At 36.5% G+C, this 25,459-nt stretch overlaps 1 protein-coding gene across 1 annotated transcript in view; it reads right to left on the bottom strand.

The window, feature by feature from the left end:
• Positions 1-25,459, bottom strand: part of LOC132263156 (uncharacterized) — a 47,008-nt gene that overhangs the window by 9,149 nt on the left and 12,400 nt on the right. The window contains exons 2-3 of the mRNA XM_059762770.1: positions 23,242-24,224; positions 11,446-11,619 (exon numbers count right to left, since the gene is read on the bottom strand). Of these exons, the coding sequence (XP_059618753.1) occupies positions 11,446-11,619; positions 23,242-23,501 (434 nt within the window). The 5' untranslated portion in view covers positions 23,502-24,224. The remainder of the gene's footprint in view (positions 1-11,445; positions 11,620-23,241; positions 24,225-25,459) is intronic.

The raw sequence follows: 25,459 nt of genomic DNA, 5'->3' as shown, positions 1-25,459 counted from the left end.
CTATTTAAAAACGCCCTTTTGGACCTCTTTTCCGAACATAACCTCACAATATAACCAAGAAATCTTCAAAAACTCACTATTGAAGGTTTATAGATAAGTAAAATCATTTCATTGGTGCTGATTCAGAGTCAAAATCATGCAAAAATGATCTGAAATAATATTTTTTCGTCCATAACCTCAAAATATTACTAAGAGAACTTCAAAAACTCAATTCTGAAGCATTCTAGATTACAAAATAATCTGATTATGATCTGTCAATGAACTCAGAACTGAGGATTCAGAGACAAAATTGTCCAAAAAGTTTTCTAAATGAACATTTTCCAAGGTCAAATGACTATTTTTGAGGTTATGTTCGAATTCAATACGATTTACAGTGTTTCGTGGCGTCAAATGGTCTTAATTCAGCCAATAACTGTCGATATCTTGGACTTGAGCATAAGAATTGATGTACTAGAATGCGAATTATTCACAAAATCTATCTGTGATTCGAAACATAACCTAGAAAAGCATTATTTCGATTGTTTTTGTGTGAAAATCAAAAGCAATCTGAAGGATTAAGATAAGTTTGGTAGTAAAAGAAGTGCGTAGGAAAGGAATATTGTACGATTTTGAACACTTCCACTTCTTAAGTACTTCTGCTGAGATGTACACCACTTCTGACTGTACTATCTCCCCCTTGATATTGCTAAACTTACACAACAAGAGACTCTATTTGCCTCTCAAAAGAAATAAAAACTCTCAATAGCACGAAACAACAAGTTTTTCATATACTTATTCATTCAAATGTACATTGCTGAATGTAAACATCTTCCCCTTGAACGAATTTCTGTAACATCGCGCGATCGACGAGTGCATTTGTGATTTAAAATGTTGATGGTACAAATTGTTGGTCTTTTGAGAGATAAATTTGTGTCTATAAAATTTATATTTTCATGAGGGGCCATATGGTTCATCGTGAAAACAAATATTCTCAAGTCTCGAGTAATTTATTGGTGTGTTTCTCTGTTTTCACTCTGTGATTTTTGCATTTATCTGCAAACACTAAAGATAAACACTCGCAAAATGCAACACGTTTGTTTTGGCTTCTGAAAAGCATGACTTAATCAGTGGCAAATGCAGGCTTTTCAATGACATTGTTTTCATGCTAAAAATCCTTGACTTCCAAAGTCTCACAAGCGGTGAAAATTAGATGATTTTCCATACAATCACTTATGCTAAAGACTTCCACCACGCAAAATTGGCGTCTTTCTATGCAAAAAAGAGACTTTCCTCGTGCTCTTAGATAAGTGATTGTATCATGTTTATTTATAAAATCTCCCCAAGTGACTCAATTTGCTGATATTATATGGTGTATCTTGGGCTCTTATATTTGCACACAACCGTGTGTATTTTATTAAATATGCAAATATCGAGTGATTTTGCCGACTCGGAGAAAGGTCACGGTGGGAATACATGTGAAGATAAAGACCTCCGCAGGAGAGACGGATTGAATAAAGCATGAATATTACGAGATTTGCCTCCTAAAATGGAGATTCGCTCTGCACTTTCATCCAAGGGGCAGATATTATGGTCAGAAGAGGTGTATAAATTCATGGAATTGGTCAAATGTTTAGAATATTTGCATTGCAAAAGATTGTTTCAACCAACAAAACTGTTTTCTCAATTATTTTGCTTAGAAAAATCAATTTTATTCTGCTTTTTTTAGGTTATGAGGTTAATTTGAAACCTTTAAAGCAGATTCTGAGTATTCAAATAACCCTCAAAATCATGAAAATTGTGGTTTAAACTAGGAATATTTCTCTTTTTCTAGCCACAGTTGAGCGCTTGTGTTCTAAAAACTTCAGTTTGGTTAAATTTTGGTAGTAAAAAACAGCTTTAAAGTCAAACATAACCTCAAAAATGTCCTTTTAGCCTCAAATTATGTCTCTCTGCTTAGAATTCAGTAGAAACATTGTGATATTCTGCAAATTTACTCCTATTCAGGTTAGAAAGGATTGAAATCAGTTTCATAACCTCAAAATTTGGTCCGAATTACGCATTATTCGAAGATAAAAACTAGGAAAACAAGACAGAAATTGTTCATGAACAAATAGTGAGATATTTATTACTTTTCTAGATTATGGGATTATTTTAAAACCTTTAAAACAGATTCCGAGTATTAAAAAGAACCTTAGAAATTATCAAAACTATGTTTAAACTAGAAATATTTCTCTTTTTCATAACATAACCTCAAAAATGTCATTTCAGTCTAGACTAGTGTTTAGTTTCTTAGTTATTTCCGATGTTTATTCTTTAGTATTCAGTAGAAACATTGTGAAATTCCCTAAATTTACTCATTTTCAGGTTAGAAAGGATGTAAATTAGTTTCATAACCTCACAAATTGATCAAAATCAGGCATTTTTCAAAGACAAAACTAGGAAATCAAGACAGAAATTGTTCATGAACAAATCGTGAGGTATTAAAATCAGTAAAAACCTGTGTGAATTGTCAGGAATTTGTGTAGAGATTTAAGGCATATTATCTCCCCCTTTGATTTTATACCCAAAATCGAAGAGCGGAAGAGAAGAATTCTACTAATCTTCCTGGGATTGCACTGAAAGTCTAACTCTCTCTCTGCATAATTCCACGACAACAGTAATCGCTCCGATTAATCCAGATAATTTTTTAATCAATCTCCAATTGCATCTTCTCCATGTCTTTCACTCGGCGGCGAAACAATTTGATTTTCAATCCAACGGCAAAGTGCAGAGGAAAAGTGGCCGAGAGACGCGCAACAGATTGAATTACCATCTCTTTTATCCCCATGGCGCAGATGAAATTAATTGGTTTTGTTCCTTATTTACTAGGATGTGGAGAGAATATATGGGGCACGCCTGTTAAAATTTACTGCTCCATCATTTGTAATCTCTAAATTGACGCTTTAATTTCGCTTCTCAATTCATTCTTGTTTAGAACACACCAACATTCATCGTTTGCCAGCCACTCAAGAGTGTTGTTTGCGTCAGCAATTTTGTGGGCCTCTCTTTCTCCTCACAATTTTCCAATCCATCTTCTGCACTCGTCTTAAGCAGTGCGAAAGTTCTATTTCTTGAGTGGCTTTTCTTCAAGTGTGTTTACAACTTCGATGGCTTGGAATTTTTCGTATTCATGACGCGCAGACAGTTTTCCGGGGGAATTTCTTTTTCAGGCACGATTTGCCCGGAAAATTGTGTGACGAATTGATGAAAGTTCATATTGGATGAGACAGAATTGTCCATCAATGTCACTTGTACTCTGAATTGATCCCAGTCTTATCACTTATTCATTAATTTATACCCTTTATTTGGCACTTCAGTGCTCTTAAGGGAAACTCAAGGGGGAGATATTGCAGTCAGAAGTACTTGAGAAGTGGAAGTGTTCTAAAGCTTACAATTCTCCTTCCCGGAGACCTTATTTCCCTCACAAATTATTTAAATTCTTTAAATATCCTTCGATTTTCACGCATAATCAATTATAAAAATCTTTTTTTTAGGTTATGTAACGAATCAAGGACTGATTTAATGAAACATTTCGCACTCTAGCACATCAATTCTTATGCTCAAGTCCGAGAATTAGGCATTTGCATGTAATAAACATGGTTTTTCTGAACCTTCGACGCCGAAAAACACTTGAAATTGTGTTCATGTCGAACATAACCTCAAAAAAAAGGACATTTGGACCTAAAAAACGTTCAATTAGATCACTTTTTGGGCAATTTTGACTCTGAACCAGCAGTTTTGTGTTCATTAGCAAATCATCGGAGATGATTTGTGATCTTTTGAAGATCTCTTAATTGTATTTTTGAGGTTATGTTCGGAAAAGTTACCCAAAAAGCGGTTTAAAGTCGATTCTTGCAGAAATATCGGATAGAAACCTATCGAAACAGTCTAAAAATTTCAATTTCTAGAAGTATCAAGCGATGTACAGATTTATGGCATATTATCTCCCCCTTGGGGAAACTAAGCCATCAAGAAAGGCACGAAAACACTGAGAAAACTCTCGTAAAAATTGCTCTCGATGCTCTTTATTGTTTATAAAACCACTCGCAAGAGTATTTGTGCAATCGAATAATCAGTGATTATATAAATTTAGCACAATTTACACCATAAATCATTTGTTATTCAAATATTCATGTGAGAGTCTTCTCTCGTAAATTTTTCATATTGCATCAGAGCGATCAATCTTCACTTTTTATAGAGTGGCTATAAGAAAAACAGGCACGGAATTTCTGCTGAAATCCACTGAACAAGAAATGGAGGTGTTTTTGGGTGGGATTATCCAAAGAGGGATTTTCTCTGTGTGGATTTTAATGATATCTCTTTTTCCAGATGAAGACTCAATGTCAGAAATATTATATTTTATATGCCATCTTGAGCAAGTGCCGTCAAAGGGCAGCCATAAATTCTTCCACTTTATGGTCTCTCTTCTGTTTTATACTTTTTACCATCGCCTATAAAGGCTTCACAATCCATTTGTCTAATTATTTCCCTTCTGTGCACTACAGAAGAGCAAGTTTTCCTCTCAAATATAGCAAACATATTCAATCTATGATTTAATCAGAGATCATTTGATCAGTGCCAAATTGATTGGACTGAAATTGAATTCAATTAAATAATTGTGGCGCGTGATTACAAAATTCCACTCGACGCTCGAAGCGTGCAATTTATTATATATATATTTTTCCACAAGTGAAGATCAAAGTTCTTGCGGTGATTTTTCATCAACTGGAAATTGCTGGTATAACTGGAAAAAGAATTCTCCGGCAATTTGCATTCCCTTCCCTTCGCGAGCAATTTATGTCAGAATTATATCACTATCGCGATTAAGCATTAGCCAGACGCCAAGGGGGAGATAATGTGCCTCGAATCTGTACATGACTTCTGAACACTTCTAGAACCGGAAGTTTTTGGAATCTCTTCAGTTTCCATCCGATATTTCTGCAAAAATTCATTGAAAAAACGCTTTTTGGACATTTTTTCCGACCATAACCTCAAAATATCACTAAGAAATCTTCAAAAACTCCATTCTGAAGCCTTCTAGATTACAAATTAATCAAAAATAGCTGATTTAGAGTCAAAGTTATGCAGAAAATCTTCCAAATGAACATTTTCCAAGTTCAATTGACTATTTTTGAGGTTATGTTCGACTTCAATTGATGTGCTAGAATGCGAATTATTCACAAAACCTAGAAAAAGGATCTTTTTGATTGATTTTGTGTGAAAATCGAAGAAAATCCTAAGAATTGGGATGATTTGCAAGTTTATAAACACTTCCACAGCACTTCTGACCATATTATCTCCCCCTTGCCCAGACACTGATGGCTAAGGAAGACGAGATATAAATCAAATTGGCTTTTTCCACGTCTTTTTCCCTGTTTAGTGATTTTTTCTGTTGCCGTGAAGATACGCAAATGATTGTCAATGGCAATTATTCTCTCCTGTTTCAAAATTGACGCTGTTTTTTTTATTCATTTCTCAGTTTATCCTCTAAAGAATGAGTGACAATAGAAGTTGTCTATTGAGTTGATGCAATAAATAAATGCTAAAATGAAGCCGGAAATTGCTGCGGTCGGCTTTACAGTATCTCACAATATATTAATTGAATTCTTTCTGGAAAAAAAACACTCTCTTGTTCTCTGTGGCTTTGGGGAGTTGATATGTTGTCTGTTTATGGCGAACACTTCCCCTTTTAGATGCAATTCTCACTCTCTTCCTTTTCATTCCTTCACAATTAATTTATTGCGCTCTCGTTGATCCTAATCATTTGAAGGGAAGACACGGTTCCGCGTCTTCTCCCTATTGTTTCCGCCTCTATCTATGCATATTCTGCAACTTTTGCCCCATATCAACACTGTGGTGCCTTCTGATACACTCAATTGTGCGCTGTTAATTGGATAGACGAAGAACTTTCCAATTGAAGAATCAACTGCCTGGTTATGAATTGTCTTCTCATCTATTGTTATTGATTGTTGGATTTTTTTTTATCAACTCTTCAGGCCTTTGAGAAGTGTTTTTTTTATCGCCCCCAATTGTATCACAACAGTATTTTTCGCACAAGAGTCCCATTCATGTGGCGGAGAAATGTGGTTTATTAGTGCCTTTCCCATCATGTGTGGGTCCATTTGAGGGTCTCTCTTTCTCTCTGTCGTCTTTGAGCATTTGCCGCGCGAATTGCAAGAAAATATTTAATCGTCAATAAACACAAGTGTTGAAAGACGATGAATTCATTTGAAAACGCATGGCGAAGAGAGAAAAAAAAAACCCTCATTGTCTCCCATTCTTATCTGTTTCTGGCCTTTTGTACCAGAGCGCTTCAATTGAAATCTCTCATCATCATCGTCTTGTGGGCTCGTCGTGAATGCAGTGGAAATTTGTCGGTTGTGGGTGAGCCGAGGGATTAATTCTGACATAAACCTCACAATTAACTTGTCATCCATCAGACAGCCGCCGCCAGGAGTGAATGGAAAGACAGCGCAGAGTCTTGACTGTATCTTATCACGTCCTAATGACTGCGATGACAATTCTATATTAACCATGGAGATAGAGTTTACTCTATCTTTTATTGCCTTTCTGATGATATCCAGACTCGGCGAAGGATTATTTTTAGGCCAACGATGTTGGATTCATTAAAGTCTTGTCACACGACCACAGAGTGAGTCAAATTTCCCGAATTTCCCACAAGAAAAACTGTCTGATTAGCCAGCAAGATCGATATAGATATTAAGACTTCGTTGCAACTTTAAATTCATACAAGGTGTTGCAAGATTGCGATTAGTATATTATACGAATGTGGTGAATTTATCTTCTGTCAAGCCTGAAACGTTTAAAGCCCGGAAAATTCACGTGAAAATCAAGGGAATAGACAAAATGGATGTTTTTATGTAAATAAACACATATTTATTGGATTATTCTGACCATTTGTGCACATTTCAATGCACCAGATTGTGGTTATGTGTTTCCGGAAGTCTTTTCGACCTTTTTCAACTCATTTTCAAGTATATGAAAAGCTATATTTTCATTCAATTTACTGTTCGCACGTAAATGTCATCTCAAAGACATCTTCCTGGACATTCTGACCAGCAGAATCCTTCAAGAATCCTACCGGAAACAACGCCCAATGTCCGGAACAGTCGCGAATGAAGGTGTCTTGTCACTGGGATTCACTATTTCGCCCAAACATTTCTTGGTAATTGCCGAAAACTTCTGGAAGCTGGAATATTCTGCCCTTTTATCTCGCCACTTCACAAAATGATCTTTCTGACAGCTGAAATTCATACTAAATAAACTCTATCTTTGCCTTGCAACGTCTTTTCGTTCGTATTTCATTTGTAGTTTACACTAGCGCCGCCGGACGGCCGCCAATATAAGCTATGAAAATGTAAAGTTGCAACATCAGATTAGTATTTTACACGGACTGAAATACGAAATCAGTAAAGTTGCAACGACGCGTTTCTTTGTATAATTTACTACACGCCCTGTATTCATATTCAAGTTATCTTTCTTTTTAATATTCTACCACTTTTGTTTACTCGAAGTTGCGCTGTTGAAGGCTTTGACTTCTCAGAAAACCTAAATTTCCCGTTTTGTGATTTTTATCAAGAACATGGAATTGTGTAACAGTTAAGAGGAGAGCAAAAAAAAAAACGTGAATTACTTTTGTGGTGTGAGATTAATTTTAGACTTGTCTTCTTGCGACGCCGCGAGACGTTGCGAAAAACCCAAGTCATTCCCAAAAACCTTGACATTGGCTCTGCCTCAGTGATTCTACTGATGATGATGCTTTTTATTCAGATTCAATTTTTCTCTCGCTTGCCAATTTCTTGCCAAGATTGCCAATTCCGTGCGCGCAATTGAAATGTGCGGTGCGGATGCAATTTTTGATCAACCTGTTGCCGTACTTTCACTGATTTTCGAGAGGCTGATTTATTTGGCGATAGGGAAATTCCTTCGCGGCCTTTCTCAATTGCACACTTTGGGTGTGTTGTGTGGGGCTCTTATGTAAGTTAATTTGTGTGCATCGCCCAGGTTATTGACATCTCTCTGTGAACATACTCGAGATCTTGCGGTCAATCGTCGCGATGAGAGTGTGACAAATATGCTTATCAGCCACGCTCGTTATCGATGCTCTTTAGCATGGTGTGTGTGTGTGTCTCAGGTGAAAAGCGTCACGATGACAAACTATCTGCTTAGTTACTTTTTTTCTAACCGTGTGTACAATCCGTGGATTATGTAATCGATTTTTTGGGTGAGACTCTGGCGATTGGAATTTGATGGAGATTATGTTGATTTTTTTTCCGTGACACATGCGTGAAAGAATCCCCAGTGAAATTACATTATCATTCTGTATCCATCTCACGTATTGATAGAAAATATATGCTTCAAAAATTGTGGCACTTTCCACAAGACAAAGGGGAGAATTTCGCCCAAGAAATCTTATATCTGAGTGAGAAAGAGAGTTTTTTTCGGTTGTGACCTTGATGAATGCAGTAAAATTTACCTTGAAAAATCTTCAGTGCCAAAAAAACCACCTTTCAGCAAAACTCTGTCCCCAAAATTCACACTTTTTTCACTTCGCGAGGAAAAAGAACAGCACAAAAATCTACTCCAACAGACACCAAAAAAACGACTCTTGAAGTTGCAATTTAAATTTAATTCTACTTTTACTTTCAATTGTGCGTTGCCTGAGGATGGAAAAGACACAGTCTGAGAGGTGAAAAAAAAAGTTCACTCAAGATATAACTTTTGGCGACTCCTTTCATCCACACAACAACACTCTTTCTGTCTCTGTCGCGTGACCCTTTCTTTGCCAAGAGAGTCAGATGTTTGCACGAATTTTTTGGGGCTCTGATGAAGATATTCTCTGTGGTATTTTGGCGAAAAAGACTGGGTGTTGATTAAAATCTTCCTCCTTTTTTTCTCGCGTCTCCCTCACTACATTCACGCCAGCACAGTGAAATGTGGGGGAAAGAGAAAATTTTTCACTCACGGAGCTTCGGCTTGATGGTCGTTCTGTCTGTCTCTCAGCGATAAACTAACAAGCGACATGCGCTATCGCACTTTGCCAACCGCGCCAACCATCCAAGTAACTCACGAGCATGGGAAAGAGAGAGACAGAGCGAGGAGAGGGCAATATGGCTGCGACAGGGACGGCCGTCTGTCGGGCAGGGCGCAACAGTGGCGAGAGTGAGTGAAACGACAGCGGTTGCTGTGAGAGACCGGGAAAGAGACAGAGAGAAATCACAGCTGAATGTTTTTGCGCAGCTGCGAATGGCGTTGTAGGCAAAATCACCAGATAAAAGGACATTTTCCGTCCTCCAACGAAGTCAGAGTGTCTCAAGCAGAGCCTCAATTGAGATTTCACCTCAATCCTTCGTCTGCACTTTGGTTGATCGTCCTTTTGACGCACTGATAAGATCTTATTTGCAAAAGGCGTGATGAAGACATTATGGAAAAAGTCATAGTGATAATCTGACCATTTCACTCTAACTTCGCGAACTACTTGCTGTCTCTGTCCTTCTCGCAGAGTGGAAGAGAGACAATTGTATGTGTTTTGTCGTGAGAGAATGCAATATTGGTAGCAATTGGACTGAATATGTGTGTGTGTTTGTGGGAAAGTTTACTTTGAAAGCTCAAAAGTGTGGAGAAACTGCTAGAAAAGAGTTCTCGATGACTCACCATTGAGGTCAATTTGCATCCCAAAACACTTCCCCTCATTCTAATCATCTGGGTCAGGCTTTGTCAAGACGATGAAGACGGGTCAAGACGCCTTTCGGCTTATTCTCGCGCTCTCTCAATGTGGCAGAACTGCTAGAATTTCAGCAGAAGCCAATTTCCCTGATGTCACGATAAAGTAATAATTCCAATCATTGGTGCATGTCAAGGCAGAATGGGAAAAATCATACATTTACTCTCTCTTTTTTTGCTCCCATTAGAATTTCATGGTGAGCAGCCATCTCAATATTTCCTGCACAGCCATGGAGAACTTATTAAAAAGAAGCGTCTTTTGTATTGAAAACAGCAAGACAACAAGACAAAAAAAAACTCCTCTATTTTGTTTACTCGTTTCCAATTCACTCCTCTTGACAAAATAATGATTTTGCAAAAGTGACTCATGTTCGGCAAATCGCCGAATATGTGTGCGCGCGTGTATGTTGGTATTAAAAGACATGGGAATTTGCAAAAAAGCCACCAAGATTATCAATAGGAGTGTTAGATTTGACCACAATTGTTTCTTTTGCCTCCCATTGTGGCCCGGAATTGGGAGAGAAGCGTTGCAGTTTCACGTTATAGAAAATTCAATCTTCGCTGTTGATTAAAATACTGAATCACTTCCAAGGGTCACTGAGATCAGTGTGAGGCTTTCGCAGAAACCGTTTTTCGGGTGGGAAATTGAAATTTTGAAGGCTGACAAGCGAATCTCCTGTCACATTAAACTTGTAAGCTGTCAAAATTTCTCAACAGCCATTAAACTAACTAATATTACGATGCTCATAAAAATCATGATATATTTTCTTCGCACTTATGCTTGACTATTTCGCGAAAGGGAATTTAATTCCATGAAAGTGTCATGCTTTTGCAAATCTATGGGTTTTACGCAAGTTTAGTGATTTATAACAAAACCAAGGGGGAGATAATATGGCTAAAACATGCGTTTTCAACCGCCTAAAGTATCATAACCTCAAACTTAGGAAACTTTGTCCCTAAAAAAGACGCCTTTTTTACTTTTATAACCCGGAAAACTCAGAGAGAAACAGTATTTTAGAAATATTTGAAGTTTCCAGTGGATATTTTGATGTGATTTGCTCTTTTGCATGTACTTTGAAACATAACCTAGAAATTACGTTGAGATATCGAAAAGAATTCTTGAAAGAAACTTGTTCGGAACGTTTTAAAGGCAAAGAAAATCGACAATGAGCTGAAATTTGCTATTTTAGAGTAGAAAATCAATCAAACAGCTCTTAAAATAGTCAATATTTTAGAGGTTATGATCAATTTTAGCACAATTAACACAGTTTTAAACTGAAAGCTTATGATCTTCATCAGATTTCATTATTATCTCAACAAGTGAATGCAAATTGTTCCAGTTTAGGCGCAGAACTTGATGATTTTGAAGGTTAATTAGTGGCAAAGTTTGTCTTAAATTCACAACATAACCTAGAAAGATGTGAAAAACAGTTTTTTTCTCCAATTATTGTGTTAATTTCCTTTGAAAGTGACTTTTGAACACACTATATTGAAAATTTGCAAGCATTTCCACTTCCAAATACTTCCGTGAAATTGTACACCACTTCTGACCATAATATCTCCCCCTTGATCAAAACGCACAATTGCAAAATTAGGCTGACATCATATTGTGGGATCTTTTATGCAAATTTGGAGGCAATAATTTATCATGGGTGATAGTTAGATGTGACATAAGAAACTCACTCTTCTTGCAGCTCAATTCCACTGTCATCGAGTCCATTGGCCGGGTTGGTTGGCGTCTTGTCGCTGGAAGCGGCAGCGAAGTCAAACTCGCGTTCTGCATGCTCGGGAAGTGGTGTGGGTGTCTCAAAGACGAGAGTCTCCACCATGGATCCCTTTGATGAGCCAAAAGAGACTCTAAAAATAAATGGAGGACGAAAGGAGGTTAATGTACTGCAATGTTTGTGTGTCTTTTCCCTCCTGACACACTCATTTTTAATCCATTAAACATACTTTTGAAGGCAAAACTCTTGTGCTCCCCATTAACTTCTCTTATATGAATAGAGATTCTCCTGCTGGCTTTTCCCTTATGTGCGCCGCGAATGTATTTTCTTCCCTCAGAATAGAGCAATAAAAGATAATGTGCATAAATGTGTCAGGTTTTTACAGAATGTTTTCAGCCATATCGATCTCGGCGGCGTATTAGAGCGTGTCGTGAAGTAAATTATAAAGTTCTGGCCTGGCTTTTTTTTTATGGATATATTATTTCTGTCATGTCATAAAAAATCAACGTCACACATTGGCGGAATGCTGAATAGATCAGCACAACTAGAAAAGCATGGAAATTGTGTGTATCTGGCTTGACAGCTGTTGATTGGAGGTATTTTCATGCGAATTTACTCAAAATCACGCAATTTCACTCCATTTTTCCCTCGACGAAAAGGCTAAAAATGGCCAAAACTAATTGAACAACTAGATTCAAGGGGTTGCTAATGTGGATGATAAGCAATTTTCTTCAATAAACTGTCTATCAATATTCATTTCGCACCGCAATTTCCCACTAAATCTGTGCTGAAAATTTTTATTTCCCCCAAAACACTTCTCAATTTTTGCATATTGTGATCAAAACCCCCGCTAAATAACTATTTTCACACCTGAATTTATCCATTTCCCCATAGAACTCTTCATAACATTTTCTTTAACACTTTATTGTCCATTTTCGGGCTTAAAACTTCGCCTAAGAACTCTTTTTTAAGCTCAAAATGTTATTTTTCACCACATTTCTCATTTGGAAAGCTACTAAAATTGCATTTTCGCGTCTTTTTCCCTTCATTGAAAGACATTCAAAAATTTACATTTAAATTCTACACTGAAATATCTTAAAATCCGCTTAATTTTCTAGTTTGAATGAAATTTTGAGGCATTTGCATGGAATTCAAGTTCTTTATGGTTTCGTTTGTTTCTTTACCAAAATATCTAAATTACAAATAATCATCTCGACTGGCATCTTCGATATTAGCAATCTCTTGACTAGATTTAACTCTAATCCAGCGTGTGTGCACAAGCATTAGATCTCTTCTCTAGAATACCGCATAAAATGTATTTCAGTGTGAAATGAAATGAAAGAATCTTCTCCATACTCAACAATGCGTCATAACTCGAGAGAGCATCTGTTCTAATTGTTGCAACAATTTATAATAATTGAATTTATGAGTAATTGAGCATCTTCCAGCATGACAACCATAAATGGATTTAGTTCCGGTGTGATTCTGCACTTTATTAATTGCTAAATGCCGCTTTTTCTTAATCTTCTCATGACCCGATTAATCGTGAGTGAACCTCTGCATTTGCCAAAATGAACAATTGACATGCCGTCGAAGAGGAGAAAAGAAGATTTGCTAAATTTATTTTTTTTACTTCACAGAAAGAAAAAAATAGTTGAAATAGTGACAAAGCTTGTTAAACACGATAGTAATTGCCTTTTTTACGAAAAGTTACAAAAAATATGTAAAAATAGGTAATTTTTTGTAAAAATCTCAACATTTTTACGAAATATAACAAATTTTTACAAACTTTTACGAACTTTTACCACCCATCAGTGACCACAGCTGCAAGTGCGAAAGAGACAAATAGATTTTCAGCATTTTTAGTATATTTGTCTCTGTTGTTTCGGTGGCAGCTCAGTTTGTCAAAAAATGGTGGAACAGAACGCATTCGTGTCGTGAAAAGTGCCGTAATTCATGAAATAATGCAGTTTTCACCGCGGAAAAGTAGTGAAAATGTACTTTATGTGCGTCTTCAAGAGTGGAATTGTGTATCTCTGCACCAGACACTATTTGGTAAGTATTTTCTTCCCTCGAATTGGTGAATTTATTCGTCTCATAATTGACCAATTTTCTCTCTTCAGGAAAAAAACATTTCCCGCATTTCCTCACTTCATCAGCAAGTGGCAAGGATATTGATGGGTTTCGCGTATTGTCCAGGACTAATCTAGAGTGTGTCAGAAGTCGCTGAGGATGCAAAGATGACATCATAACCTCACAACTTAACTCCACGGCAACACGACTGGAATCGGGCCGCGAGCATCAGAGAACATCGCCCGGACTTGTCTCCAAATGGGATTGATTCCGGACAGCGTTGGAAGCACGCTGACTTAGAGAGTTTTTCAACGAGCACAGTTGCCAACGCACCAGTGTTCATCTTCAAAAAATGTGAGTTTTACTGATTTTAGAAGTTGTCTTCACGAACAAGAAGGACAAAAGATTGCAAGTCGTTTTATGTCAAATGTAAAAACATTCAAGTAAAATATTCAAATTATAAGTCTTATAATATTTTCTGTAAATAGAAAGTAAAAAAAAAATGTTAAATGTTAAAAAATGGTTAAATTTAAGACAAGTTATATGTATTTCTTTCAGATAATAAAATTATGAAAGAAAAGCAAAATATAGTCTTTTCATTCCAAAAAATTACAAACTCCAGAAAATTTTGCGAAAAGTTACAAGCATTTGTAATCCCATTAGAAGGATCACAAAAGATTACAAACGGCAGGTAAAAATTACGAGCACATATTTTGACGAAAACTTACAAACTATTACGAGCAGATTTGGTAAAATGTGTCAGTTAGATGGTTTTGTAAAAAAAATTACAAAATCTAACAAATGTTTACCCGGAAGACATTTTCACTAGCATGCTCGTAATTTTTCATACGATTTCAGAAATTTTTTACAAAATTTAACAAAATCCTACTAATTTTTTCTTTCTGTGTTGACAATATTCATGGGCAAAATGAGCGTGAAATTGTGAGAATATCATATAAATTGTGAGACGGAAGAGTAAAAACTCACACAGAGAATGTCAGAACAATTTAAATTTATGTGATTTTAATTAATATTTGGGCGGTAATCTAATTGAATCAGAGATGGTTTGTGTTTGAATTTTTTTTTTAGGCGGGAAAACAGACGAAGAAAGGGGGACGAATTGAATTGAATTGGAGCAGTGAGTTTTAGAAGAAGTTTTTTCGGAATGAGATTTCATGTAATTCATTAAGTGTTTACCAAATATTTTCATTTTTCTTGGCTTCCGCGACAGCTTTCTATGGCAAAGAAGGGAAGTCTTTGTCTCAGCGGTAACTCTCTCCCACCTTTGTGTATTCCAAAATAGCACGAGCACTTCATTTCTTTTGCACTTCCCGACACGAGGGAAAATAATGAAAATTCCAGAGGTGAGAGATGCCTATCTAAAGCAAATAAATAATAGTGAGTGGAATCAACAAATCAAATATTTAAATCAAACACAGCAAAGAGTTGTGTGAATTGTCTTTGGAGTCACTCGTCTTGGCTCTCTTTCTTATCTTCTACAATTTGTGCAATTTTATTTATAGCCTGAATTGTACAAGAAGAAAAACTATTACACATTTTCGCGCTTATCTCGCCGAGAGTTTTAATTAAAAGGCATTTAAAAGTGAGTGAAATGCCTTCAAGAATTCCACATAGAATATATATATATATATCGTAAGAAATGCGAAAGCGATAAACTTGGTGACATTATTTACAAATTGCACTACATTTTCTTATCACGAGGCGATTCTTTAAGAAAGCACTGAAATATCTCCAGAACAGCCATACAATTCTAATTGCAAATAATGCCTCAATATGTCATGTTTACCAGACTTTAACATGAGTATTTCAATATGGCAGAAATATTCCTATTTGATGTGATTGATTTATTTGAGGTTTCTCAGCGGAATGTTATGTTTTCCTCAGAGTGTCAAAGGATGTTTTTTTTCCTTCTTTCTTTCTTGCAAGATGAAACATGAGATGTTTATTTCTCTTTACTGCTTTTTGCTCGGCCAGACAATGAAACAATGTATTGCGGAATATTTTGCATGAATTACAACTCTTTGCGAAAGTGTGACAAAGATTATTTGGTTGATTTCCAAACTGGGTGGAATTTATCATCCATTTGACTCCATGAACTAATTCTTTGGGCACAGTTTCAAGCATAAAAATAAACCTTTTGGGAGGGACTTTTTCCAAAGAGAGTGTTGAAATCAAGGGACAGATATATTAGGAAGTGTTTAAGGGTTTTTTCTTCTTAGAAAATTGATTTTATGACAATTTTCTAGGTTATGTGATTGATAAAATCATTGAATTTGTGTTTAAACTGTGAAAAATTTCGCTTTTTCTTGGCAGATTTTAGCCTTCTTGTTCAAAATAACTTCATATTAGTTGAGAAAAAGCTTAAAAGTCAATCATAACCTCAAAAACATTATTTGCAAAAGCTTCTGTTTCAACAAATAAAGGTATTTTCTAAATTATTTGGCTTAGAAAATTGATTTTATCACTTTTGCAGGTTATGTGATTAATTTAAGACAGATTCTAACGATTGGAAAACCCTCGAAATCATCAAATTTGTGTGTTAAACTGGAAAATTTTCTCTTGTTCTTCACAGATTTCAGTCTTTTTCATCAAAGTAACTTTATATTGGTTGAGAAAAAAGCTTAAAAGTCAATCATAACCTTAAAAAGAATCCAATTTCAGCCTAGAAAAAGGTTTCTTTGTCTATGTTTCCGCAGTTTTTGCTTTAAAGAGATAAATTCAACTATATTTACTCATTTTAAGGGTTTATAAATATCTAAACTTAGTCCAAAAAGGATTTTTTAAGTTGAAATCATAACCTAACAATTTGATCAGAATTTTTCAAAGTATCTTCAGAAGACAAAACCTAGATTCGATTGTGAAAATTCAGAATTGAATGTGAGAAACAATTGAATGAGTCTAAAAAGGGATCAAAAATGCCTTTAAAAAGACGTTTGAAAGTGTCTTGAAGTGTTGAAGATTCTGCAGAGGAGTTTATCTCCCCCTTGATTGAAATAATTCTCAACATTTCAAGAATATACTATTGCTTATCTCTGTACACATGAAATGACGAAAAATGTACAAAATCATGCAAAGTTTCAATTCTGCGACACGTGAGGGAATGCGTGAAAATTCTTGAGCAGAAAAAAAGTCTTTAACATGAGCACCAAATGAGTTGTGATGTAATTTCTTAACCACTTTTCGTCCAAACGTCGTTTCTTCGTCTCTCTCTCTCTTCCTCTTCATTATCCCTGCCAGGGTGAGTGCAAGAAAATACACAAAAACACATTGCGGCTTAAGAGATTCCGTGACTTTTGGCCATTTGAAATGTATGTGAATTTCTTGCGATTTCCAGTGGATAAATTCAATTATTTGTGGATTGAAGGCACTCCAAGAGACGCCGACACTTAATATCCTCTGCAGGTGAGCCAAGATCACAAGATGTTATAATATCTTTTGTGGAATATCTGCAAAGGTGAATGAGCTTCATGTCTTTCTTCCACTCTATCGCCCATCAATTTGCCTTTGTGCCAAAAATTGATCAACACTAATCTCATCTGCGCACAGAGAGAGAGACTTTCTTCTGATGAAATTGACACATGCCAGTGAACAACAGACAAATCACAGTCAATATCTTAATGGTTCTCACACGAGCTTCGTCACAAGCATGATAACCCTTATCATGTCTCCGTATCGCCCAGAATTAATCAGCAATTTCACAGTTATTGCATTCGCGTAACTCAAAATTGCGATTTAATCGCGAGGGTGTTTTTTTCCTTCTTGTTTGCCCAGCAATTAGTTTGAAAGTGTGATTGAAAAGCACACATGGAGAGAGAGAGAGAATGTAATTCACGCGCACTTTTGAATAACTCAATCAGCAGCAAAACCGATAATTCCCCCGCAATCGTTTTGAGATCATTACGGAGATTCGTCATGGAATTAGTGTGAGAGTGATTGAGAGATCGAATTTTTCCCTCAATTGGGGACATTTGGGAGTAAAATTGGGCCTTAAATCCGGATTTATTGTGGCACACTTGAGGCGTTTTGACAGTAAATTCCGCAATCGTGACAGCTGTCAAGTGTTCAAAAATTCAAACCTTCACCGACTTTTGGCCGATCTTCGGTCGCCAGTTTGTGTTTCTCAAAAATACAAGAGAATTTTCACAGCATTTGGCACGCAGCTATTCAATATTGCTAACTTTGTGACTTGTTCTATAAATCTTACGTGATAGATTTGGCGGGAAATTGACAAGTGCTGACCTCGTCGTCTGAGAAAGATTCTTTCTCTCTCTCTGTGTGCTGAAGATGTGAGATGAATTTTTGGTGGAGAAAAAAAGCGCTCACGAGTGAAGGGGTTGAGCGGCGAAGAGACACGCACATTTAGTTGGAAAAAAATGTTTCGAGAAAGGCCGCCAGATATTTTTTGCGTAGCCTCGGTATTTGCCAAGGGGCCAATCACTCGCAAGTTGAGACCATTAACTCTGTGATTGTTCAATTATTTTCTTGATTATTTGTGATTTTATTTCAAACTTTGATTATTTCATACAAAATTCTGATTATTTCTTTTTATTATTTTCTGAATATTCAATCAAAATTTCAATATAATTGAATAATTGTCAATATTCATTGATTGAAAATAATCTTTTTTTTTAATTCAGTAATTGATTTTTTATCAATTTTTCGGGGAAAAAACAATTTTTGATTAGTTAATTCAGAAATTGATAATCTTAATTTTTTTTGTAATTTTACTTTGGAAAGTAATAATTTTTTGAATATTTTATGAAAAAAACTTGAATATTTTGCAATTTAACTTTGGAAAATAATCTTTTTTTATTATTTCAATCAAAATTTGATTTTTTTTTAAATTTTCCTTAGGAAAATTTTCAAAATCTGATTATTTTTTTCAATCTTGCTTGGGAAAATGATAATTTTTTTTATTATTTTATTCAAAACTTGAATATTTTTCAGTCTTACATTGAAAAATAATCATTTTTTTTATTATTTGATTCATAATTTGACAATTTTTCAATTTTACTTGGGAAAATATTCATTTTTTGATTCAAAAAGTGATTATTTGATTAGTGAACAGCTCAGTTTTCTCAAAAATCGCCTCATGACTTTGCCCCTTGGAATTTGCAGTGTGATGCTATGTTGATGAGTAATTTTTCATGCGAGATACATAATTTCTCGTTAGAAATTTAACGATGAGCGGAGATTGTCTACCGAAAGTGTGCGTAGTGGATTAAATTAATGTGTAACTAGCATAATAAATGAGCGATATGCGGTGCTGGCAGAAGTGATGTCTTGTACGTTAGATTGGTTGTTGTGATACAAAAGCCAGTTACTCTGAAATTTACCATCTGTTTTATGAATTATGAACATCACAATTATAAACACGAAGGCGCAGTTCAATACATAGGATGAATGAGATGCTAAAGACGTCTCTCTCTTCTGCCAAAGAATTAATCTTATTAATATTAAAGTGAGACAGAGCGAGAGAGAGAGTATTTTATTGTGCAAGCCGGGAGGATAATTTCTTCAAATATATTTCTCCTCTTGGTCGCCAATAAATATGGACTTTGCTTGAAGAGTTTGTGTGGCTTGTAAATAAAATTAATGTGGCCTGAGATATTAGCCAAGATACATGAGTTTGTTTTCCCCTTTTTTATCGCAACTTCATATCACATTGGCAGCAAGACATTCTCTAACTTCCTCCTCTTCGTACCAACTCAATTTACCCTCAATCTGTCTAATTAATCTCTGCTGATTGCTCAAAGTCGGAGCATCAACTGTTAAACCGTGAAATTGTATCGCATTTGACATGAGAAATTTCATAAAGTCTCGCATGAGAAAAAAATCAGCAACAATAGCATAATTTCACACGATAAATTCTCTGGTCTCGAGAATAATTCTGTCTATTTTGAGAATTCACTTTGCATGCACAGGCGAAATCTTAATCATTCCTTCACTCGCGCTTCGGGAAGACAAAATCAAGGGGCAGATATTGTTGTCAAAATTGGTGAAAAGCTTCACGGAAGTGTCAGGAATTGGAGGTGATATAATATATAGAATATTAGCACTGCAAAAACCAATTTTGTTGCTTTTTTCTAATACAAATCAACTATATTTACCATATTTATTCATTTCCACACTTCAAAAGATTTAAATTAGGCTTGGAATGATTATTTCGTGTGGATTCTTAACCTCACAGATTGACCAGTATTTTTCTAAGGATTTTCCAAGGATAGTTCATTTTATACAATATCAAATCTATGCTTTTGCAAAGCTTAAACTTCTCGAGACGAAAAAAGCTGTATTAGATTTTCAGTCTTATCGACATTAAATGCGTGAAATTTCCTCTCTCAACACAACTTTAGGAGAAAATAGGACAGATATGCTAACAGCGAGAATCTAGTCAGAGGGAGAAGGTCGCCATGACAGTGGCATTCCCACCAAAATATCAGTGTTTTGTCAGTTGATATAGAGAATTTGACTTACAATATGGACTAATTAGTTCTTTTATCATCGATTTTACTTATTTTTCCCCTAAAATTGTGTTAAAACTTGGTTAAAATCCATTGTCGATGACTCTTTTACGCTAAGAAACAGTTGAAGAAGTGTAGTGTAGAGATTTCAGGCATATTACCTCCCCCTTGAGACGCATAAAAATTTAATGAACTACACTTTGAGACATGAAAACAGTCTGTTTTATATTTCAATCATAATCTCATGCGCGGTCTTCTTGAGCGCGTCAAAACAGCATGAAAATTCCAGAAGTCCTCATTTGTGTGTTCCAATTAATAACATTCAAATCTGCAAGTAATCAACTGTGGCAGGCAATTCGGCCGAGCATCTCGCCATGGCAAATGTTGCAGAAAAGGCCCACAAAATTTCTCTCTGGGTGCAAATTTATTAAAATGACCGTGTATTATGTCACTTGTTATTAGTGGAGAAGAGTGTGTGTTCCCGAGAGAGAGGGAAAAAGAACAAGTGTAGAATTTTATGACGCTACCAAATGGCCATAGGAAGATGATGAGATGAAATTCGCAGTCGTTTGCCAACTGCGCAAATAATCACGCGAACTGAAGCTCTCACACTGTATGCAAATGATGCAGAAGAGACCTTTTTTATGGCGACTCAGCCGAAGAAGAAAAAAAACACACAGACATGATCTCTTAACATCAGTTCTAAGAGAGCAAATCTAGCAAATGGAGCTTCTTTCCCAACCAATCTCCCAATCATTTTCCCTGACCGAGACGTGAACTCGGAAATTTCTCACGCAAATTCTGGCAGTTAATCGATTGCGGTGTTTGAAATATCTTTTCCTCTTCGCACTTTGCGATCAATCGAAAACATCTCAAGGGGTTAATTAGCCTAGGTTAACGACGAATTGGAATATGCAAAATTAGAAGGTGTTCTTATTTTGGATTTCATCACGAATCGTGCCTAGATTTCCAAATATAGCCAACTGCAGATATTTTGACTAATCCTCCCGGTGCTCTAATATTTACTATTTACGCTATTTTTATGCCTTGTTGGTTTAAAGAAAGTGGTTCACAAATTAAGACTGTTTGGCTTTGAGGATTTCCCACCTTTTTTCTGTGTTTGCATTTTGCAATTCTCTTCGCCCAAGGGGAAAATCACTCGCAATTTGTGATTCTTCAATTATTTCTTGATTTTTATTTCATACTGATTTATTGACTTTGGCAAAAAGGGAAAAAAAACGTCACAAATTTGCCACAAGATGGATTCGAACTTCTTTATGCCTTTCAAGCTTGATCAACTGATGTTGAAACTGGGCTTTTTCTACCCAAAAAGCTTTATTTTCGCATTCAAATTTCCTTCTCTCCTAACCAGGATCACGTCAGGAAGCCATGAAGTGTGAAAATGCGTGATAAAAGAGAGAAAATTATGCAAAAAATGCGATATTAGCGTCCCCCACGCCAACTTTGCTGCCCTCTGGTGGCGATATGTGGAGAAAATAATCGCATTTTGACATTTTAATCAAATTTCCAGGAAAAATGTTTAAATATAATTTGATTTATTTAAATATTTTGTCTAAAAAGATTCAAGTTTGGAAAATAATCACCTTTTTTTCCTTATTTTTAGACTTTCCCCTTGTCTTTGCCCCCTAAACATGAGTTTGGCGTCTTTCTCTGTGGCGCGCAAACTTGCGAAATGCGTCTGGTTGTCATTAGCGCTAATAGAAATTAGTGTGGCAAAGAGAAACACATTCTATGGTGTTGATGTTTCGGCTCACAGTGTGCGGTAAAAAAGGCGCAGAGCGAACGAGCAGCACCTCAAAGTGCGAAATCTCAGGTGAATTGAGGAAGTCGATAGAAGCGCTGTGACGCAATAGTTTGATTTTTTCGTAAGACGCGCTTCTATGCGCGCGATGTGGAATTTGGATCGCAGCCAGGTGTGTGTGTTGGGGAGGGGAAGACACTCGGTGGGTGGCTGATGGGAGCCGCGGACTGCAAAAAGGCGATATGGATCGCAATTGTGTGGCCAATGTGAAGTCATCGATGAAGTCATTCCGGGTGTGACTGCGAGGCAATTTAGTGCTTTAATTTATAACACGCCGTCCAAACAGTCAATTGATACTTTTCAGTCGAATTGTCGCCTCTGCAGCCGAGAATAGAATCGCGATATGGAATTGATGTTCAAAGGCTGCAATGATGGCGATTATGGCGCACATTAAAACGGGAACCGGGGCGGGAAAATGATGGGGATTAGAAAGTCCAGATGTGGCGATAGAGTCTGCCGGTGTGTTTGAATTATTCATGGGGATTCTCTCTGTGGATGATCTCTGGCGCAAAATGCACCACGAAGAAGTTGTTCTTTTGTTGCACGGCGCAGGAAGTGCCTGAAGACAGGTGCAATTTATAAAATTGTCAAATGAAATTAATTGGCTGAGGCGGTTAAATTTGAATTTCAAATTGCTTCTTGCCCAGACAATATCGGAACTTGATCTCTTTCACGGTGAACAAGTCGCGTTTTTTTTTCGCCTCTTTTTGCTACCGATCTGAGGATGGGCCGGAGTACAATTTGTTTATTCACCCACACACATGATCGCGTGCTTTGGTGCTAAAGACGCTTTTGTGTGAGGAAATAATCTGTGAAAACACTCGATTTTTTTGAAAAATCGACTCTCCTGACTATCCTTAGAAGTACAGGATAGAATATTATTAAAAGAGTTGTTGCAACTTTACAAATTTTGTATTTGAATTTGTAACAATTATGAATTTGAGTTGCAACTTTACGCTTTTATTAAATACGAATTTTATCTGTCAAAACGACCCTGACATGCTTGAAGGATTTTACAGGCCGGAAGAAGCAAAATATAGTTTTTTACGTACTTGCAAATGCTTTGGGAAATCAATTAGTTTCCTCTGAAAGGGTCAAATGATGTACAGAAACACATAACCTCAATCTGGTGCATTGAAATGCACTCAAATCGCCAAATAAATCCAACCAATCTCTGCTAATTAACCCGAAAACACAAATAGTATCAATTTCCTTGGTTTCCACGTGAATTTTCTGGTTTTTTCTTCAATTGAAAATAAGTTGTTAACTTTCTTAAAAATTACGAATCGCAATCTTGCAACGCAGTTTTACAAATTCATATTTTTTTTGACAGTTTATTTAAATCGTTATAACTCTGAAAATTGACTGAACTCACCTCTTTAGGGGGACGTTCTTAGTCGTTGTCAGCTTTCCCATCTTGATCTTCTTCGAGGATGCGTCGGAATCGAAGGAGTCCTCCTTGATCAGGCTGTGATCGCCGTTGATCTCGCGATGATCGGTGCTCTCGCTGGCCAACAGCTTGGACGTCTCGTCGATGATCTGCTGGTTGGCGCCATTGCGATTGAGATTGAGGCTCAAGTTGAGATTTCGCGGTGACGGAGACTTCTCCTCCACTGGCAACATGTAGGACAGCATTTTGGCGAATCGCAACTTTGTTACACGGAAAAAAATACACTTGTTTTCTCTAAGTTATGCACAGATTATTCTCGCAATCTTATCTCTCTCTCCTCAATGTTTCCATGCGCAAAAAAATTAATCTTCTGCTATAATTAAAAAAGATTTTATGTCGTTTCTTTTCCTTTTCTTTTTTAGCACTTTTGACACTCAATTTATCATATAGCAAAAATATCACTGCCTGATTATGCGGAGAATTTCACTTATTCACTTTTCATTTCGGGGTGGAAGAGAATGAAGAAAATGATAGAACCGAATAAAGAGACTCAGTCCGAAATATCACAAATCACACTTCTTGTTACAAAAATGATTGCCTTAACACCTATAGTTCTTCGCCAAATCTCTATTTGCCCATTCCTTTTCCTTTTTTTTTTGGTGGCAATGCGCGTGTTTTGGGTTCGTCTTCGTACAAAATATCACGGTTTTGGGGGGACAAAAGAAACGGTTTTAGCACTGTTTTTCTCCAATTTCTCTCTCACAATACAATTTTCTTCTGCTTTTTTTTCGTCAGTTTCGCGCGCAATTTTCCAGCGTCATGCAAAAAACAACTAGCACAGTGTATTATTTCATATAAAGTTAATAATTACAGCACAATTTTTATACTCTCATAATTATGTGAATACATTAATAATGACTATTGCCGCTGTGAATTGTCCCTCAATGTTGGATCATCATCATCATCATCTGGAAATAGAGAAGAGAAGAGGAAAAACATGAGATTTTGCTGTTGAAGCTGCGAAGATGCTCTTCAAAAATTGTGAAACAACCCATAGAAAATGTCTATTGAACTGAAGAACTCGGTAAATAAACGCTCTTTGTTTATTTGGATAATGACATATTTCACTGATTTCTCGCGCGCAGCTTCTTCGTCGATGACCTGTAAAACCGTTGCGCGAGCTTATTTCGTACTAACTCCTCTGACAGCTGTCAAAAGCACTTAAACTTGACAGCTGTCATTCTAGTTGCACAACCGGCTTTTCTCTCAGTGCATCGCGCAACTACTCAAATTGCTGCCTCTTCTCGCTTGTGCTTTATCGCTCGGGCCATCCGTGAAAATCTATTTATGTGATTTCAGATAAATAATCTTCTGCTCTGTGTTTATCTTCCGGCTTTGGCGTTATATATAATCCGCGGTGGATGCGCGATGTATGCAAAAATTTCAAGTGAAAGTCTATATTGTGAAGTGGCGGGAAAATGAATCGATTTTCCCTCCTCAAAAAGAAATTGCGTGTTTGGGCTGTTGAGGGTGGCTCAAAAGACGCGACTAACATGCGTTTGGAGAGTGTAGGTAGAGAGAAAATAGGGTGCAAGGCCACAATTTATTACATTTTCGTGCCATACAATTTACGATCCATGTTTTTTCGCCACTCCACCACTGATGTCGCGTCTTTCGCCCTCATTTTCTCCCTCAAGACATCGCAGGAATGTTATAATTAAATATCAAAAACTTCTGCCCCAAAAATTCTAGACTTCCCCTGTCGAGAGGGAGGGAAATGAATATTCAATTGGAGTCACTTGATTGCCTGTTCAATTTGCATTGTGGACTCATCCTTTTGGCTTGTCAATGTGATTTTGATGATAATTTTGGCGTCACTCAATTGACGATGGAGTTCAATTGAGAGAGAGATCGAATAGATAGATTCATTGATGATCTGCATTGGCAATTTTGTCATACAACATCATGTTTTTCCCCACTGACTCTCCGGGTTCAATTGAATAATGACCATAAACATTATATTATTCCACCAAAGACAATGTGGGAGTCATAAATAGGTCACGGGGTTAATTGTGGGCAATATTTTCACATCAAAGTATAGATTTTTCATACAAAAGTGGGAGGACGAGAAAAGTCAATCAAGGGAAGCTCGTGTGTCTCAACTCCGCGTACACCATTTCCTCTCACTTTCACAATTTCTCCG

The sequence above is a fragment of the Phlebotomus argentipes genome, unplaced genomic scaffold (assembly GCF_947086385.1).
Source record: "Phlebotomus argentipes unplaced genomic scaffold, Phlebotomus argentipes genome assembly contig_15, whole genome shotgun sequence".
In the NCBI taxonomy this organism is placed as follows: Eukaryota; Metazoa; Arthropoda; class Insecta; order Diptera; family Psychodidae; genus Phlebotomus; species Phlebotomus argentipes.
Note: the sequence above shows the minus strand (reverse complement) of the source record. Positions and strands in the feature narration are given on the sequence as shown.